Source organism: Mytilus californianus, unplaced genomic scaffold (genome assembly GCF_021869535.1).
Source record: "Mytilus californianus isolate M0D057914Y unplaced genomic scaffold, xbMytCali1.0.p SCAF_30, whole genome shotgun sequence".
NCBI classification, from domain to species: Eukaryota; Metazoa; Mollusca; class Bivalvia; order Mytilida; family Mytilidae; genus Mytilus; species Mytilus californianus.
In genome coordinates, this window is record NW_026262680.1 from 1,982,018 (window position 1) to 2,001,653 (window position 19,636).

Consider the following 19,636-nt stretch of genomic DNA (forward strand, 5'->3'; position numbering starts at 1 on the left):
AACACCAAGGTCCCCAAGTAGGTTAAAAAACCTTAAAATATAAAATTTGAATAAGATGACAACTGAAGAGGTTTCATACTGACTTGGAATATAAAGCTGGATTAAACTTGTTTAATAAGATATCAACCCCCCCCCTTTTAAACATTGATAAGAGGACTAACAAAAGGTTCATAAAAGATCAACAAATAAAAATAGTATTGGAATAGAAATATCTTAACCCATTGCTACGAAATCATGCTATTCTGCATATTTAATATTAGTTGCTGTACTTCATAGTAGATTTGTAAAGCAACATCATAAATAGTACATTGGCAGATCCAGGGGAGGTCCTGGGGTTGGGACCCCTACCCCTCCCCCCCCCCCTTTTTTTTTTATTTATTGATTATGTGAACTTTTCATGGTGTTCCAAGAGTTGGGACTGTGCCTGCAGTACAGGAAGGTACAATCTTGTGCAATGCCAACAATTCAATTGTACAGAATTTCAATGCAATCCCATCTAGGGGAATTATGTTGTTCGTTCGTCCGTCTGTCCCGCTTCAGGTTAAAGTTTTTGGTCAAGGTAGTTTTTGATGAAGTTGAAGTCCAATCAACTTGAAACTTAGTACACATGTTCCCTATGATATGATCTTTCTAATTTTAATGCCAAATCAGAGTTTTGACCCCAATTTCACGGTCCACTGACCATAGAAAATGATAGTGTGAGTGGGGCATCCATGTACTATGGACACATTGTTAAGTATTGCTTCAAAGTTCAAACTATAGATTAGTGAATGATGTTTACTCCAAATATACCGGTACCTGAAACACATACTGAACAACAAAATTTAAGTTAGACCCTTTATCAATATAAAGTCTATTGAGCCAAAGAAAAAGATTTTCAGGACAATTCCTCAACTACTTAGCTTTATTACAGTAATAAAAATATTCCTGGATGCAAAATATCACTTTCTTTCTCACTTGCGACGAAAGTCATAGAATGCAAGACCAAGGGATAATAATCTGGCAGCGGCGTAAACTATTTGTATAAATCTTTATATTTCAGAGGGTAAAAGACCTGGAAGCTTCATACTTTGTTTACAGATGCCGTATGTTACAAAGTTTCGGTTTGTCATAATGTCCTATGACCTTCACTTCATTTTCATGGTTCAGCAACTGCTTGAAAAAAAAGTAAAATTTTTTGTCTTGTGTATTTCTCACTCATTATGAGTAATACATGTATTGATATATGGGTTCCTTGCAAGGTCTACATGTCCATCAGACAGGATTTATCCGAACTCTACCTCATTTCAGTCATAAGCAATAGGTCAACTATATTTGATGCATGGAATGATTGTAAGGTGTACATGTCTGTCTTGCAGGGTTCATCTGACCTTGATCTCATATTCATGGTTTTTTGGTCAATACAAAGTTTTAATGGTTTGGTCTGTTCAGTGTATAATATAAGCAATAGGTCAACTATATAAAAATAAGGAGATGTGGTATGATTGCCAATGAGACAACTATCCACCCAAGTTCAAATGAAGTGGATGTAAGCAATTATAGTCAATGGTATGGCCTTCGAAAAGGAGAAAACCCCATACCGTATAGTCTGCTATAAAAGGCATGAAAAATATGAAACAATTCAACTAAGAAAACTAACAGCCTAATTCATAACAAAACAATTTACAAAAAACAAATATGACAGACATGAACCAACCACTGAACTACATGCTTGGTGTATAGAAAGATTGTAAAGTGTACATGTATTGGTTTTTATCGGTCGTCCCATTGTCTATATCACTCTGCTCAGCTCTTAATAAAATTGCATATCACAGCTTTGTGAAGTCAAATACGTTGACCCTGCCTTTATAACTTTGACCCGGACATATCAGCGACGTCATAATGTTTGAACCGACATTGATAAGTTTGACCCGAACTTATCAAGTCATCTTCTGGTTTGCCCTATGAAACAAAGAAAACACTTCCAAAATATGCAACTTCAGCCTGATAAATTGATTATCAGGTTGTCTGCATATTGATATTGTAAAATATCAGCTGCTCAACACAATATGAAGCCTTTTGAACTCGTTCGCTGCTCTTACTCGACAAAAAGCTTCATATCGTGACTCGCAGCTGATATTTTACGATATCAGTATGCAGACAACCTGATAATGGGTACATCTAATCTTGACCTCATTTTCTTTGATCATGTTAAGTTTATGTGATACTTATAGTAAAACTTTACATTAAGGACTATCAATGTAACATCAATGGTGAGTAATTTAAGCAGGCAAGACATTTCAGCCTGTGCACTTAAAAAAAAAAATGTTATTAAATTGGGGCTTAGTTGAATCGTACTTCAACTAATAATCTCTATTCTTTTGATATTTTACGATATCAGTATGCAGACAACCTGATAATGGGTACATCTAATCTTGACCTCATTTTCTTTGATCATGTTAAGTTTATGTGATACTTGTAGTAAAACTTTACATTAAGGACTATCAATGTAACATCAATGGTAAGTAATTTAAGCAAGCAAGACATTTCAGCCTGTGCAATTTTAAAAAAAATGTTATTAAATTGGAGCTTAGTTGAATTGTACTTCAACTAATAATCTCTATTATTTTGTATTTGTTATAACCTTCAGTATAATTCTGACCAATCTGTGATATTTTTATCCCTACTGTTAAGGGAGCTACCATTTGATTTTTATGGGGGGGTTAGGATGAAATTTGAAAAAAAAGGCAGGACAGGAGTTTTGATTAAAAAAAAAGACACAATTTTTCATTCTAGCCCCCCCCCCTTTAAAAATCAAATGGTAGCTCCCTAAACTTTTTTGTACTGTAAATTCAGATATTATTACATGAATTTATTAATGGTATTTTTGAAGAATGGACAAAGATGGGAGTTTGTCATTATTGCAAGTTAGGAAAAGATACAAACAAAGATCAGAATATGAGTTCATATTATTGGGAGTTGAATTATTCGCATTAATAAAAACCTCACAATAATTTTTGAATTTACAGTAATAGAAATTTAAAAGTCATTGAAATCTCTGACATCATTACAAACATGTACTTTATGGAGCTACTATTTGATTTTTAGGGGAGGGGGGTGTTAGGGGGCTAGGATGAAATGTGACAAAAAAAGGCAGGATGAGCAACTTGGTAAAAAAAAAGGCAGGATGAGCAACTTGGCAAATAAAAAAAAGGCAGGATGACAATTTATGTAAAAAAAAAGTCAGGATAAACTAATAAAAAAAGACAGGACCGAATAGAGTGAAAAATAAAAAGGGCAGGACAGAGATTACAACTAAAAAAAAATTGCAGGACAAAGTTTTTCATCCTAGCCCCCATAAAAATCAAATGGTAGCTCCCTTACTGACAAATGTCCATAAGAAGGGAACTTACGAACATCACCATGGAAAGAAAAAATCGTCATGTTTATCAATTTTTTATGAAATTTACCATCATGAGAAATTCTTATTGGTCAGTATTTTGTTGGATTGAATATGTAGCTAGCTTGGAATGTTATTCTTGACCTAGAAATAAAACAATAGTACAACGGAGCAAACAGTGACTAACTGACTGTGACTTTAAGCTAAGCTAGTCTCAGATACATGATTTTTTTATTAGTTGTTATTGGCTTTGAACTTGCTGTCAGTAACTGCAAGTACTCTCAGATCTGTATTAAGTGTAATTTTGTTGTTGGGATGTACCAGTACCCTTCCATGCTGTGTTTTTGTTAGATGTATTTCTATTTGTATCCATCTGATGAATTAAGCCTTTTTCAACTGATTTCTATAGTTTGTTCTTATGTTGTACTGTTACACCACTGTCCCAGGTTAGGGGGAGGGTTGGGCGCCCACTAACATGTTTAACCCCACAACATTCTGTATGTGCCTGTCCCAAGTCAAGAGCCTGTAATTCAGTGGTTGTCGCTTGTTGCTGTGTTACATACGTTCATTATTTTGTACATAAATTAAGGCTGTTAGTTTTCTCCTTTAAATTGTTTTACATTTATCATTTCAGAGCATTTTATAGCTAACTATGCGGTATGGGCTTTGCTCATCGTTGAAGGCCGTACGGTGACCTATAGTTGTTAATTTCTGTGTCATTTAGTCTCTTGTGGAGAGTTATCTCATTGGCATTCATACCACATCTTCTTTTTTATAGTCAAAACATTTACTAAATTTTATCATCAGTACAAGGACATCATTCGTAAATATAATTCAACATGCAGGCTCATTGGCAATCATACCACATATTCTTTTTTTATATTTATAGCTTACATTTTATATACAAAGAGGAAAACAGGAATTGAAAAAAAATATATAGGACAGTACAACAAATCACACTACATGTAACTAATCAAACACACCTTTAAAAATAAAACAACAAACAACACTTGGTCCTGATAGCATGACTGGGAACAGGCATAAAAATAAAGAAGGGTTAAACCATTATTATATAACACAATCTAAACCATTGGAAAAGCAAAATACTGGTACCTACAAAAACCAGCACAGTCCAGCTACCAACAGGATGAATGCTGTCTTGAACAAGGAAATAGAAGTCCACAGAAAGACATATCATTCTATCCAGACATATTATTATGACTCAGAACACAGCAGTTTCCCTTTTACTCCCAAATGCTGATTGATGAACAGAGAAGTAGTAACATCTTATTGTTTTATATGACCAGGGTTCAAGCACACAACTTCCAGCACTCAAAGTAAGCACCCTATATAAACTAATTTGAATATTTAAAAAATTTGTTTCCAAGATACTTCAAGTTGTTGGGTATACATTTATTAAGAGGAGAACTGTACAAAGTTGATTCATTTCATCAAGGCAAAAGTAACTTTAGTTAGTAGGTCACTTACACCAACTTTTCATGATTTTGATTTTAGTTAACATAAATAAACAAAGATTTTACTGCTAACTGATGCCCTACAATCTGTACATTTATTTAGAGGACTTGGGTAACATTCATTTAAAGGGTTCAAGTACTAGTAGGCTTGGAGGTACAAATAAACACGTACTGCTTTTGCTAATTTTTCAACTGTATAAATGTGTTTCAATTCATAGTGGGAAACCATCTTAAAAAACAAATGCAATTTCTAGTAGCAGTGAGCTTTGACCCATTGACCTAAACATTATTAGGCTTCGTCCCATATCCTATATCTGCCATCTGTACAAGTGTCATTTCAATCAAAAAATAGAAACTCAAGCTACCAGCCAGAAACCATTTTACCAAAACTTGTCTTTTAAGTAACAATGACCTTAGACTTTTGTCCAATTGACCCCAAAATTGACAGGGTTTTACACCTTATTAATATTTTCTATCTTTATAAGCTTCATTCCAATCCAGCAAGGGAAACTATAGTTACCACCTAGAAACCATTTTTGATATTTTTAAAACAGTCCAACCAAGATGTGATATGATTATCTGTTTCATTAGTCTGTCTCATTGACATATGCCCAACTCCTTTCATTCATTGGTAAAAGATTTTATGCATTCACTACCATATCTATGCTACTGCAACGCAAAAGTATATAGCCTCTGTCTGACAAGGGGCATCATTTATGGAGAGTGCCAATCTCCTTATAAAAATTAGGAAATGTGGTATGATTGCCAATGACACTTTGATCCACCTGAGTTCAAATGACGAAGATGTAAGCAATTATAGGTCACCATACAACCTTCAACTTTGAGAAATCTCCATACTTTAATAGTCCGATATAAAACTCCCCGACATGAAAAATATTTAAACAATTCAAACAAGAAATTTGCATGTTTAAGAACTTGTAACAACTCTTTTAAGGGGTTCATAGGTGGCATGTAGGAAGGCAAAATATCTGCCCCCAACATATTCATTTTTGAGTGGCAGGTTAAGCAAAATCCCAGTAAACCCATTAAGCTAAACCTACCTTTAGGATTTATTGTTTGTATTTTCTTGTCTAGGATGTGTGTGAAATATTTGCCACTGGCAATAAACATTAAGCAAACAACTATTAATCAACCAAACAACTCCAACAAAGAAAACCTCTGTAAAATCAGATGTCAAAAACTTGTGGCCACATGAAAACGGAGCTTAGTGTAATATAAACTGGAAATAGATTCTTAGCTTGCCTTTCTCTTTGGAAAACAATTTATGGATCCTTACCAAATGCATCCTTGAATGTGGCATTGCCATTACTCTTAGAAATTAGTAATAACATCAACTGTACTTACTGAGAAACAGAAGCAAACCCATTAAAATTTAACTTTAGCCATAAAAACATCCAGACTTGTGTGTCATCTTTGCAATTTTTGAAGAATAAAGCTAAGTAGTTGTGATGATTACAAAGATCTTGTGACACTAGTAATCCATCAAAGAATGGGAATCACCATGACTATTATACATTTTCACAACCTATTCAACTAATTTACCTATAACTAGTTATCCGTTCATATTATTTTTTTGTGATCTTTTGTTTTAGGGCTATTCCATTAAAATGTATGTGGGAGGGTAGGAAGGGACTTTTAAAGTATCTCTACAACCAAGAACCATTTTTTAGATAATTTTGCATAATGGTGATAGACGCATACTGAAAAAAGACCCATGACCCACATTCAATAATTAAACTTCCCTTCCTGCCCTCCCACATACATTTTAATGGAATAGCCCTTACCTTTTTATTAGGGTTGTACAAATTGGGGAAAGGGAGATAACTTTTGAAGTCAGTCATATGTTTGTAATAGTTGGTTTCAATAATGCTTTTTGAACATTCATGAGTAAAGGAATAAAAAAATCTATGTTACTTTTACTACATTTAGGAAAATGATTTGCACATCTTATTTTTTTTTTAATATCAGTGATTTTAAGACTGAAGTCTCTTAAAATAGGTCTGCTGCCTTGAACTAGAGCTCTAATGAGCCTGTGTCTCTCACCTGTACCTCAAGAATGACCACTTCTTAGAAAAAAAAATCATAAAAGGGAAATAACTCTACTAAGAGTTAACTGACAATTTCAGCAATGTTGAAGTCTGCAAATCTTATCCTGCTGATAATTTTCCTCTTTAAAGTTTCATTTATCTATTATAGTTTTCAAGATGATAGACAAACAACACAAAAAATGGTAAAAATATAGCAAAACAATGCATACATAGGAAAATATCATGTTAATGTGATATGAGCATGAACCCTGCTCTGTACTAGACAGACACACTGAGTCAGATTTTTAGGTGACTAGTTCACAAAGTAAAAGTCCACAGAATGACACTTCACCCTATTCAGACTTAAAGCCAACCAGTCTTTGCTCTTACACCTAAATGCTGTGTGCTTTGCTGAGAGGCAGCGAAATACTAATTTAACCTTTTGTATGACCCAGCCTGGTATCAGCACGTTTCAACTAGGACAAGACAATTAAAGAGTAGATACGCTACTAGAGAAACCAATGAATTTTGTATGACAAATGTTAACAACAGCATTGTTTGGTAGACATTTAATAAAAATAATTGATTAAACTAAACCAAAATACACTTCTTTTTTTCTCTTTTTTCTTAAAAATGCTTTCTTGTCGATTTTCAAATAATTAATAAAATCTACACAAAATTTTTCTATGCAAAACAAAATATGTTTCAAGTAAAATTGTTCCCTTATGATGGACGTCTGGATCCTTCTGCTAACGAGCTGTGTTGTCATGGTAACCATTGAGTCGTCAGGTGTGTTTATGGTAATGTCATCCATCAGGGGGGCCACCATTCATTTAGTGCTGGTGGAGAACAAAGCTAAAAGTCCTGCTGCTAGACCAACTGAAGCTAAATAGTTACTGTTGTTAGTTAAGGAAAAATACAATATTTGTTCATTAATAACTTAACAACAAAACTTTATTTTATGAGGGTTTCACAGTTTGTTATATAACTAATCTTCCCTGAGGCTAAAGCATAAACAAACATTTTTTGAAAAAAACAATTACCATGATTACTGAACTATTCAAGCCTATCGTTTAAAATTTTAGAAATTTAGCTGTTGCGTGAAGAAATAATGCTTCCTGTGAGTTACAATAATGGAATCTGTTCCTCTTGATTGCTTAGTTAAGGATTATTTTTTTGCAATGTGCTTGCAATTCACATGTTTTCATGCTAGGAACTCATCATTCAAAAGCTTTTTGTGAAAATTTGGTAAAGAAACACATAAGTATTTTTTTTTCTCGTTCATCTTGACATGGTTTATTTAGTTCTTGTTTGTCATTGCACATGCACTCCTTGAAGACCCTCTTATGATTCATATGACATTTAGGCATTGACAACTTTTTTTAATGACATCATTAAAGCAAAACTTGTGAAAGGTATTGGAATTTATACATAGGAAGACCTAAGAACATGTGAATCTCAAAGTCGAATATAAAATAAATGTGGATAGTGTCCACATGTGGACACAGATGATGCCCCCGCTTGCATATCATATAGTTATAAAGGGACATAACTGAAGAATGGTAAAAGTGACGCTACCCAAATTTGAACTTGATCTGAGTTTTGTGGTAATAAGCATTGTGTGTAAGTCTCATAACATTTGGTTAAGGCAAACTTAAGTAGAGAACAGAAACTAAAAATTCAGCAATTTTTCTATTTGTTAACACGCATACATTTGTAACTCTAGAACGGTTGTGTATAAGCTTTATAACATTTGGTTGAGACAAACTAATAAATTCAGCAATTTTCATGTTTATAAAGGGACATAACTCAAGAATGGTAACAAACTAAAGTCGGAAAATGGAAACAAAAAATTTGTACTTGATCTTAGTTTTGTGGTAATGAATATTGTGTGTAGGTTTCATAATGTTTGGTTGGGGCAAACTTAAGTTACGGAATGGAAACTAAAAATTTTGAAATTTTTCGATTTATAAAGGGGCATAACTCAATAATGGTTAAAGTGACACTACCCAAATTCAACTCGATCTGTGTTTTATCAGATCAAAATTAAACATTGCATTGTATAAAGCATCGATTTTAGTTGATTCAACTATAATCATGGACAAAGGAAGATAACTCCAATTTTAAAAATAACTTCATATTTAGAAGAAAATAAAAATTTAGCAATTTTTCCATTTATAAAGGGACATAACTTTAGAACGGTTATAGTGAAGCCACCAAAATTCAAACTTGATCTGTGTTTTGTGGTAATTAGCATTGTGTATAAGTTTCATACCATTTGGTTGAGGCAAACTTAAGTTAGAGAACGGAAACTAAAATTTTGCAATTTTCCATTAACAAAGGGGCATAACTCTAGAACGGTTAAAGTGACACCACCAGAATTCAAATTTGATCTGTGTTTTGTGGTAATAAGCATTGTGTAGAAGTTTCAAAACATTTAGTTGAGGCAAACTTAAGTTAGAGAACGGAAACTAAAAATTTTGCAATTTTTCCATTTATAAAGGGGCATAACTCTACAACGCTTAAAGTGACGCCACCAAAATTCAAACTTGATCTCTGTATTGTGGTAATAAGCATTGTGTATAAGTTTCATAACATTTGGTTGAGGCAAACTCAAGTTAGAGAACGGAAACCAATTTTGGGACGTACGTACAGACGGACAAGGGTAAAACTTAATGCCCCTACCGCTACGGCGGGGGCATAAAAATTGAAAAGGATGGCTTTTGAAAAGGGTTAATCTACTAAATACATGTGTATAAGAGTAAAATTAATTTGTAATACAAATATTAAAAGATATGGTAAGATCGTCAATGAGACAACTATACAAGACTAAATAGACGAGGATGCAATATCTAACAAACCATGTCAATAATTATTATATATCCAATCTTTGAAAATTTTCATTTAAAATAATGTAGTTTTTTTTTATACCTAAATCCTAAAATACATTTAGATCATGGACCTTTTAGAATTGGTCATGACTGGAAGACCGTTTCTGGACACTTGATCCAGTGGGTTATCTTTAATTTCACAATAGGCAAGCTTTATCTAAAAACCCTCGCTCTGCTAAGCTCCACTTGCAATTGGAGTAAACTAAAATTTTCACAAAAACATGTGTACACCTATGGTAAAATATCCCATAAACCACTGTCAATCATAAGTAGATATAATTATAAGGATACAATGTAGGTCCAACACTTCTAAGAACGTAGAAGGAGCAGACAATCAGCAGGGCCAGATAGAGGGCGTTGTTGTAAAAGATGGAAAATGTTGTAGCTTCATAGTCAGCAACCTCATTCTTTTTCCACAGAATCCTAAAAATAAATGAAAATAAAACTTTATAAATTATCATCTGAAGCTTTTCTCTGGATTTACCTTCATCAGGAATGCTTAAAACCAAATTTACGAATGCCAAGGATGAACAAGTACAGAATCACACAAAGAGCTATATTACAGTAATACCAAAAGAGACCCTAAAATAATAGCCAGAGGTTTGCCTGAGGGAGTTGGAACCTTAGAATAAATTTATAAAAAAAAATTAAGAAAGATTTAAAAATCATGACAGTACTGCTTTTCCAGATTTATCTTTATTAGAAATGCTCAAAGTGTACAATATGCAACCAGGCACGTTCAAAGTTCTATTAAAATAGACATGGTATCAAGGGAAGGCACGTTGAAAATTGGGTAACCACCTATAGTTGCTTATATCTGCCTCATTTGAACTCCGTTTGATAGTTGTGTAATTGGCAATCATACCACATCTTATTTCATATAGAAGCAATTTTAGAAATCCACTTACATACTCAATGTTCATAAAATTATTTAACAACCATCAATAATTTTGAAGTGCCTTCCCTTGGTTTCATATACTGCATATATGTTTTATGATACAGTCCTAATCTAAATTTAAAATATCATTTGAAAGGGATGAGAAAGGGTGAAGGGATAAAAGATAGTTACCATGGTTACTGAGGGAAATGTTGGTATATTTTTCAGTCCTCCACCAAGAATAAGATTTAAACTGACTGACTGACTGTTTAGTAATTTCCTCTAATTCAAACTAAACGAACATAACAGTACCTACACTAAATTTTATCAAAGTGCCTCTTGACCATTTCTTGTAAACGCTTTTGAAATAATGTTCAATTGGATCTAATATAAAACATAAAAATAAAAAGATGTGGTATGATTACCAATGAGACAACTCTCCAGAAGAGACCAAATGATGTAGAAATTAACAACTATATGTCACTGTACAGCATTCAACAATGAGCAAAACTCATATCGCATAGTCAGTCATTAAATGCCCCGAAATGACAAATGTAAAAAAATTCAAACAGCATGAACAGGAAAACTAAGGGTCTGATTTATGTACAAAATAATAAATGAAAAACAATTCTGATATACAGCAATAAACGACCACTGAATTACAGGCTCCAGACTTGGGACAGACAATGACATGTATGTATGATTATCAATCTGTAACCCCTCAAAAACATGTCCAATCTACATGTATTAACTAAATATTATGAAGAGAGAATCATCAGAAATTCTATATACATGAAATGATGTAGGTAACAAACCTTTCATCTTTTTCTTTTTTGGTCATTTTCTTGTCATCAGCAAACTTTTTTGTCATCTCCCTGGAAACAGCATCTTCCCTCTTAAGTGCTATCCTGCAAGTTAACAATGATTCATATTATAAGATACAACAATCAAGGATAGTTTGACTTTATTCTAGGGTACACCAATGACTTTATATAATGTTTGTTCCTATCTTTGTTTTATCCAAATACTGTAATTCAGAAATTATTGCGAGGTTTTTATTGATGCGAATAATGCGACAAGGTGACTAGCGCAATAATAAGCATTTTGATAAGTAAAATACAGATTTGTATGTAGATGTTTCTGAAATCGCAATAATTAAACTGGCATTTTTGTCCATTTTTGAAAAATCACAATAATAAATGCACACAATAAATTCTGAATTTACAGTAGTTAAATTGAACAACATAAACAGTGATGAAACAAGCATTCTGAGAGTATTAAATGGCAATACATAGTTCCCTACCGGGTAAAAATTCATTATACTGGAACAAAAAGCTAACTTGTTCTGTAACTTGTCATGGTGTAAACAAAAAGAAAATATCAAGTCAATATCTTCAAGCATGACTAAAAACAGTGTGGAAAACTGATTAAATGAGTTAATTTTTCAAGTCCAAGGACCATAACTCTGCACAAAATTATCAGACCGAAACAAAATTTCGAACTTGATCTGTATAACTTGTCATGATAAAACTATATACCAATTATCAATCAATATCTTCAAGCATGATGAAAAAAAGTGTGGAAAACACTTTAACATTAGATATGATTAATAAGTTCTCTAAAATTAGATATGATGTAATACAGTGTATATCTATTTTCAAATTATAATCAAATATAATCAATAGTTCCAAATATTTTTTCTTTTATTTGTCACAAACTAATATAGATTTGTAACGTATCTATAAAATGTCAGCAATTTTTATCTACACAATGTAATGTAATATATATACATTAATAAAAATAGATTATTATCTAATTAAAGGATTTCCCTTCATAATTTATATATATATATATATAGCATTCAGAACATTAGTTTATACAAAATGACAAACAAACCTGCCAAAAAATTCTTCAAATAATTTACCAAAGAATGTCTTTTAAAAAATGAGTTATCTCCCTTTGTACAGAAATATGGTTTAACATAGTACTCTAACATTAGATATCATGGATTTTTCTAGCATTCCACAGGGTCCGGTATTCGGACCCATTCCCAACGGCAAAAACCCTACATTTTTCCCAATTTTGGAAGCAAAATTCCCAAATGATCACAAAATTCATTTTCATCTTTATTAATCATGACAGAAATGTTTATTTATTCAACCGCTTTAAGCCAAAAATCGCCAATAAGTACTGTGTAAATCCAAGTTGAAACATAATTTGACAAAACAACATTTACAATCAATGGCTGCCATAAATAAACAGGAAGTGTGGGAAAATACTCAAACCAGATCAATTCTGGAAACGGATACGGCTATAATTCCGGGTTTGTCGATCAAATACAGTAAATAAAAATAAAAAGAACCAAGCATGTGACAGCTATCATAGCAACACTAAAATTGAAAACTAAAAGATATATAAAAAAGAAAATAGAAACAGGATATATTTTATACAGAACTCAAAATATTTGAGTTCACAAATTTTCATGTCAAAATCAAAAAAATGTAACAATCCTTTAAGAACTCATTTTTTTTTATACTCAAATAAATTTTAATGCCTTGTTGTTATATTTAAAAACCAAGAAGGTGTAGTCCTTACTTTATTTTCACCAACAAAAAAAAAATTGGAATGAACTAAACACACTATAAAACTAACATCTGGTATGTTGGTTGTTTTTCCCAATTTCATTGAAAACCGCGTTAAAAAATTCCCAAAACTGGCCAGGGTCCTTTTTCCCAAAATACCCAGATAAACCCCTGGATATGGTCCAGAGTTATGGTCCATAACTCTGAACTAAATCATCAGATCGGAACAAAATTCGAACTTTTTTGATCTATAACTTGTCATGGCAAAACTATATATCAAATCAATATCTTCAAGAACAAAGAAAAAAAGTGTGAAAAGTTGATTTGCCGGACTGACGGATGGACAGACGGACAGAGTGCAAACCTAAAGTCCCCTTCGACTTCGTCGGTAGGGGACTAATTATAAAGTTTTCCTGCAACATAATCTATTTATCAACATCATACATGTATCATTTAAGATAACTACTTCCTGTCAGGCAAGTGAAAATCTGTATCTAAGGAAAGTGAAAATAAGCGATACGTTTACCTAATACCTGCCAGTTTTATCAAAATCTCCAATGGACCATATAGGATTTTCAGGATGATACATACTGTCAGCGGTTCCCAAGGCTTTGAGAAATCAACTGGACATTTGGTCCAGTAAATCATTCTTCTTAACTGGACCAGACTCTTTTTTATAGGACATTTACACATATGATTAGGACAAAATTAAAAATTTTACTGGTCAGTTAGTCCAGTATGCATATCACTTAACTGGACCAAATCAATTTTTATTGAAATTTGTCCAATGCCCAGCAACCTCGGGAACGACTGACCTGTTATGCATTTTTTGTACATGTATGTAATGTGTTTTTTATCTAACTTACTGCCACTTTGAGGGAGTACAGTTATATGTGTGTTTAAATGTCATTCTAACTTCTTTGAACACCCATTTTGAGGTCTTCAATGTATATAACAAATAATTTTATATGTCCAGTCATCATGGTCATGAACAATCCAGAAATTTTCTATACATTGTATATATAGGGAATTTTGAAAGACCTGTTTCCATGGAAAATAACTACAATGTATTTCTGTATGCTGAAAACTGAGAATATAACTGTAGGACAGCAAAATTTTACTCAATTAACTGATCAAGATCAAAACAAATGTACAACTTCACATGCTACAGGAACATTTGTACTTACTTGTGTTTAAGAACAAACTTGACATTTTTGTAAGCAAGAGCTACCAGGTAAGTGCTAATGACGGTTCCAATTGCAAACAAAATCCCAGACTGGTATAAATCCATCTGGTGAATTCTCCAAAACAGCCCTGAATACAAAATACAAAACAATAAGTACTAAACAAACCCAAAAATGGGTATAAATTATACAATTGATAGTATACATAAACCCTTGAAGTTTGTCAAATTTCATTTTATTTTTGTTGTCTGGTCTTTGTATATATCAAGCTGAGCAAATGCTTAAAGAGAGCATGAAGAAAACATAAGTAAATATGATGATAATGAAAAAATTCTAACAGTCTATACCTGTCTCTATCTCATCACAGGCCTCGACAATAACGCTTGTCCGATTGTCCGGTACCAGAGGAAAAAAAGGTCGGACAAGTAAAAGCTATATCAAGCTTGTCCGACGGGACAAGTAAAATTATTCTGCAGAAAATAAATTTAATCCAACTTTGATGAACAAAGTAATTATAAACAAAAAACAAGAAAAGAAGATAAAAACAAGTATTAATTTGACCTGTTTACTTGCAAACCGATAATTTTAAACTGGTTCTTTGTCAGGTACTTTTTAATAGGTAAAAGGCATACTATCTCGGAAACCAGTTTTACTGATCCGAATCAGCGATGCGCTTTGTAGAAAAGGTAACTTTACAAGACAGTTCGTCACCAGCTCGGAAACGATTCATTCGGCTCACAAGTTTAATAGACAGTTTGGCACCGTAGGAGACATATTTAATAGACATGATTAATAGACAGTTTGGCAACGCAGGAGACATTTCGGGACCAAGACAAATCAGTACCTGGTTTTCCTACCTTATTCTGTTGCTTTATAATAAATACCATACCGGTAATTTTTTTAACAAAAATATTTTTTAAATAAAAATGAAGAAATTATTTACCATAGAATTCACAAAATCATATTTGATCATATGTAGAAAGAAACAATACTTGCAATACGGTGACCTATAGTTGTTAATTTCTGTGTCATTTGGTCTCTTGCAGAGAGTTGTCTCATTGGCAATCATACATCATCTTCTTTTTTTTATTGATTGCATTTGAATAATCTTTTTTCAACTTAAACAACCAGGATACAAATCCAATGAGTGTACATTGACAGGCCTATCAGACGGTGCCTCATGTGCAGAGTCTGATGATACTTTGGCATTTATAAAAACTAGAACCTAAGCCCTGTGACATGACTAGATTCAGTTGTTCTCGACTCATATTTTTGAAAAGTATTTCAAAAGATATAAATCAAATTCTGTTCTATTGTTTTAATTCATTTTGTTCCTAGAATCAACTTAAAATGCCAAAAAGGTTATTATTAAGATTTTTTTTGGACAAGTTACAATTTCATTCGGACAAGTAAGTTTTGGGTTGTACTTGTCCTACTGGACAAGTTGAAAAAAAAGTTATTGTAGAGGCCTGCATCAGCAGAGGCAACCAAACCTCAGTCTGTGCGCATTACAATGAAGGAGGAATCTGACAAGCATTCATAATCGAGGATGTGGATGGGGGTTTTCAGAATAGAGAATAATGGGCAAAAAAAAAAATAAAGAATACAGAATAATGAGCTAAAAGTATAAAGAAGAGAAATGCCATATTTTTGTGATAGAAAAATGAATAGAAGGCAACTTTTAAATGAAAATAAAGTGTAAAAGTTTTATGACATCTCTTTTCTTGTAGGTTATTTTTCTGCCTGGTCTGTTGTTTCCTTATCAATTTAAAATTAAACTGGTCTGTCGTTTCCTTATCAAATTAAAATTAAGGACATGCAAAAAAACAATAAGTGCCGTGAGGCATGACCATGAATCATGATGAAATTGCTCCTAACTTATTTGCCTTCCATTTTATAAATTTTTATTGTTGAATATCAAAATATAATAATGAAGATCAGCGACTCTTTTCACAAAACATCTTACGATTAAAATTGAGATCGTAAGTTATACTAAAATGTGTATGACTTACGAGTATTTTTACTCTTAAGATTTTTTGGGAAAAGAGCTGTGATCATTACTGAACAGCCTTCAACGACAACGGGATCAAAACTAATACCATATGATATGGTAAACTGTAACAATTAACAGTTCCTGATTGAGTAGCAAAAAGTAAAATAATTTCTTATTCGTCATATTAAGGTTCATCATAACAAATGGACAAAAATGGCTGTATTTACACCTTAAAAACTACTCTGTGTACAGACTTACCTGTCCAGTTTGGAAAGTTTTAAGGCCTGGCATCCACTAGATATATAAAAGTTAAATGCATTTTTTGTTTCAGAAAGATATAATCACTTTTGGATTTTGATGGGCATTTTTTTTCCTTTCTGCAGAAGGTGTAAAAATAAACAAACACCTGAATTGCTTTGATACTGTCCACTCAGTTAAACCCTTTAACTCACCTATAGTTGTGTAGATACCTATTGTCTGTCTATTGTCCGTGTCAATCAAGGCCAATCAATACAATACAATACAGTTTTTACCTGAGAGGGAGCATCTCAAAGTTTTATCCCAACTTAGTTAATTTTTACACCTTCTGCAGAAAGGAAAAAAAATGGCCATCAAAATCCAAAAAAGATTTCATCTTTCTGAAACACAAAATGCATTTAACTTTTATATATCTAGTGGATGCCAGGCCTTAAAACTTTCCAAACTGGACAGGTAAGTCTGTACACAGAGTAGTTTTTGAGGTGTAAATACAGCCATTTTTGTCCATTTGTTATGATGAACCTTAAGTTCGATGAGCGTGTGATATCATGGGAAATAAGGGGAGGGTTAAAGTGTAATTTGACATCATAAACATCAGTTGGTTTGCATATCTGCATATGAACATGATGAATGTATGATATATGCAACTTCCGTGTTTTATTTACGAAGGTGTTTGTCTAAACATAAGACATAACATTTGTATAGCCAGAGACATATATACACACATATGTTTCTGGTATAGCTATATGGTCGTGGATCTCACGAACAGAAAAGATGAGCACAGGCACTTGTTTCTATCCATTGGAAGCCCCACTATATGTTGATAGTGGGCTTCCTATGGATAGAAACAAGTGCCTGTGAAGATGAGACCTAAAATAATTTTTTAGACTTACATATTGGGATGGCTGAAACGATTAAAGCATTCCCATAAAACAGAGCTGAAGATTTTGTTGATACATTTCTGCTGAAATCTTGAAGGAGAAGCTCCTCTTCTTTTGTCAATTGTTTATTCTTTGCTTGTTTGCTTGACATTTTCGCTGGTGATTGTGATGTGGCACTTTCGCTGACCGGTTCGACTGTGAAATTTGTACACGCGTCAAAAAGAACGTCACAAAGGTAGATAACTCCTGTCATGCGCAAGTGCCCGAGGTGAAACTTGTTACAATTTTACAAACAAGAAAAACTCCAAGTAACAAGGAAAAAAAACATTGACATTCCCTAAAAAATATTAACGAACAGAAATTTTGCAGCTGAGTTCACTGAATGACTCTCGTTTATCATAGCTGCATTATGATTTTTGTTTTCTTCATGACAAAAATGCTATACTGACTGCAATCAAGTTAGACTTTTTAATAAATTTTCATTATATTTCAAGTTATGTTTCCTCATTTATATGTGTTCTTTCTTCTATCCATGCAAACCTATATTAACGGCAGTGTATGCGTGACTTTTAATACAAGGTACAAAATACAAAAAGAGAGGAAAGAAAAAGGAGTGCCATATGACCAAAGCGCCTGTGGTCAATCAAGTTAATTAAAATATAGAACTCTGATTCTCTACACTACATAAGAGTCTTATGTAATGTAGAAAAATCAGAGTTCTATATTTTAATTAGATTAGGCCTGTGGTAAACCAATGATTTGTATAGTAAGGATTTGTATAGTAATCCTTGGTAAACTGATTCAGTGTTGATGTGATATACTTTCGCTATTCCGCTTAACATTCAAATTTCAGTAGGATTTGAAAATTAACTTTTGTATATCTTGACCTTCAGAGTGAACCAAAATTGATATACAGGGGAAATTGGCTCTTACCTTCTACATCAATCACTGGTGTTAAACTGATCGCGGTAACTGCAGTTAGGGAGCTACCATTTGATTTTAATGGGGGGGGGGGGGGGCTAAGATGAAAAATTTTGTCCTGCATTTTTTTTTATTTGTAATTTCTGTCCAGCCTTTTTATTTTTCAATCTATTCGATCCTGCCTTTTTTTATTAGTTTATCCTGACTTTTTTTTACATAAATTGTCATCCTGCCTTTTTTTTTTGGCCGCCAAGTTGCTCATCCTGCCTTTTTTTACTCAAAACTCCTGTCCTGCCTTTTTTTTCAAATTTCACCCTAGTCCCCCCCCCCCCCCCCCCCCCCTTATATATATACACACATATAATCTAAATACAAATAAAGGTAAGTTACTAAGAGTGTTAAATTAAGATATAATCCATGGAAGCTATAATTTATTATAGTTTTAACATAGGGGCATTATAGTCGTAAATATTGTGGCCCAAGTGGTAGCGGTAGCTGGACGATAAAGTAATAGCATTGTGACATCAGCCAAAAACATCTTTATCACTGACAGAAACAATACAGAATGAGGAACATACCAAAAAACAAACACTGCAGAAGATAACTTTGATAAAGCAAAAGAAAAGACACAAGTAGAATGGTGTAATAACCTCGTAAACCAGATAAACCAGGCTAAGTTACTCTAATTTGAAAGAATTTTTGGAAAACCTACAAAAAGATGTCCAGGAAAACAAAACATTACTCAGTGCTACCATTAATTGTTGAAAATAAAGATCCGATATTTGACAATAAAGGTAAAGTTGTACATTGAAAGAAAGTATCTTCTTTGGGGACTGACAGCTGACTTATTTGATAGATAATTCATCGAGGATCGAGATCAACAAATAATATATAAAGAAACTAGTGGAACAGATCAACACAGAGATTGCTTTGATAGAGAATCAACAAAGACGAAATATTCATTAGAAGCCGCTATATACCGCCTCCGTCACAGGCCCGGATCAGCAGTTTGCTGAATTTCCTAAGCATGCAGGTGGTAATTAACTAATGGTTCTGGAGCACTGCATTAAACAATTAAAGACCAGTGGTCCTTTTCACAAAAAATCTTAAAGAGTAAAAATACTCGTACGTCATACACATTTCAGTA

The 19,636-nt window shown here is 33.0% G+C and overlaps 1 protein-coding gene across 1 annotated transcript; it reads right to left on the reverse strand.

Moving 5' to 3' along the window:
- Window positions 1-7,456: 7,456 nt before the first annotated feature.
- On the reverse strand, window positions 7,457-17,798 carry LOC127736402 (translocon-associated protein subunit gamma-like). Its single transcript, XM_052246935.1, has 5 exons — window positions 17,581-17,798; window positions 14,440-14,566; window positions 11,486-11,578; window positions 10,085-10,216; window positions 7,457-7,798 (listed from the first exon to the last, which is right to left on the reverse strand). The coding sequence occupies exons 1-5, from the start codon at window positions 17,717-17,719 to the stop codon at window positions 7,732-7,734; spliced, it is 558 nt and encodes a 185-aa protein (XP_052102895.1). The 5' UTR covers window positions 17,720-17,798; the 3' UTR covers window positions 7,457-7,731.
- Between the last annotated feature and the right edge of the window lie 1,838 nt (window positions 17,799-19,636).

Bases quoted from the DNA above. Each gene is read 5' to 3' on its own strand.
- LOC127736402 (XM_052246935.1), bottom strand. From the start codon at position 17,719: ATGTCAAGCAAACAAGCAAAGAATAAACAATTGACAAAAGAAGAGGAG. The intron at 14,567-17,580 runs GTAAGTCTAAAA...TTTTGTATTCAG, and splicing joins CGTTTCAGCCATCCCAATAT to GGCTGTTTTGGAGAATTCAC. The intron at 10,217-11,485 runs GTTTGTTACCTA...ATTTATTTTTAG, and splicing joins AAAAAAGAAAAAGATGAAAG to GATTCTGTGGAAAAAGAATG.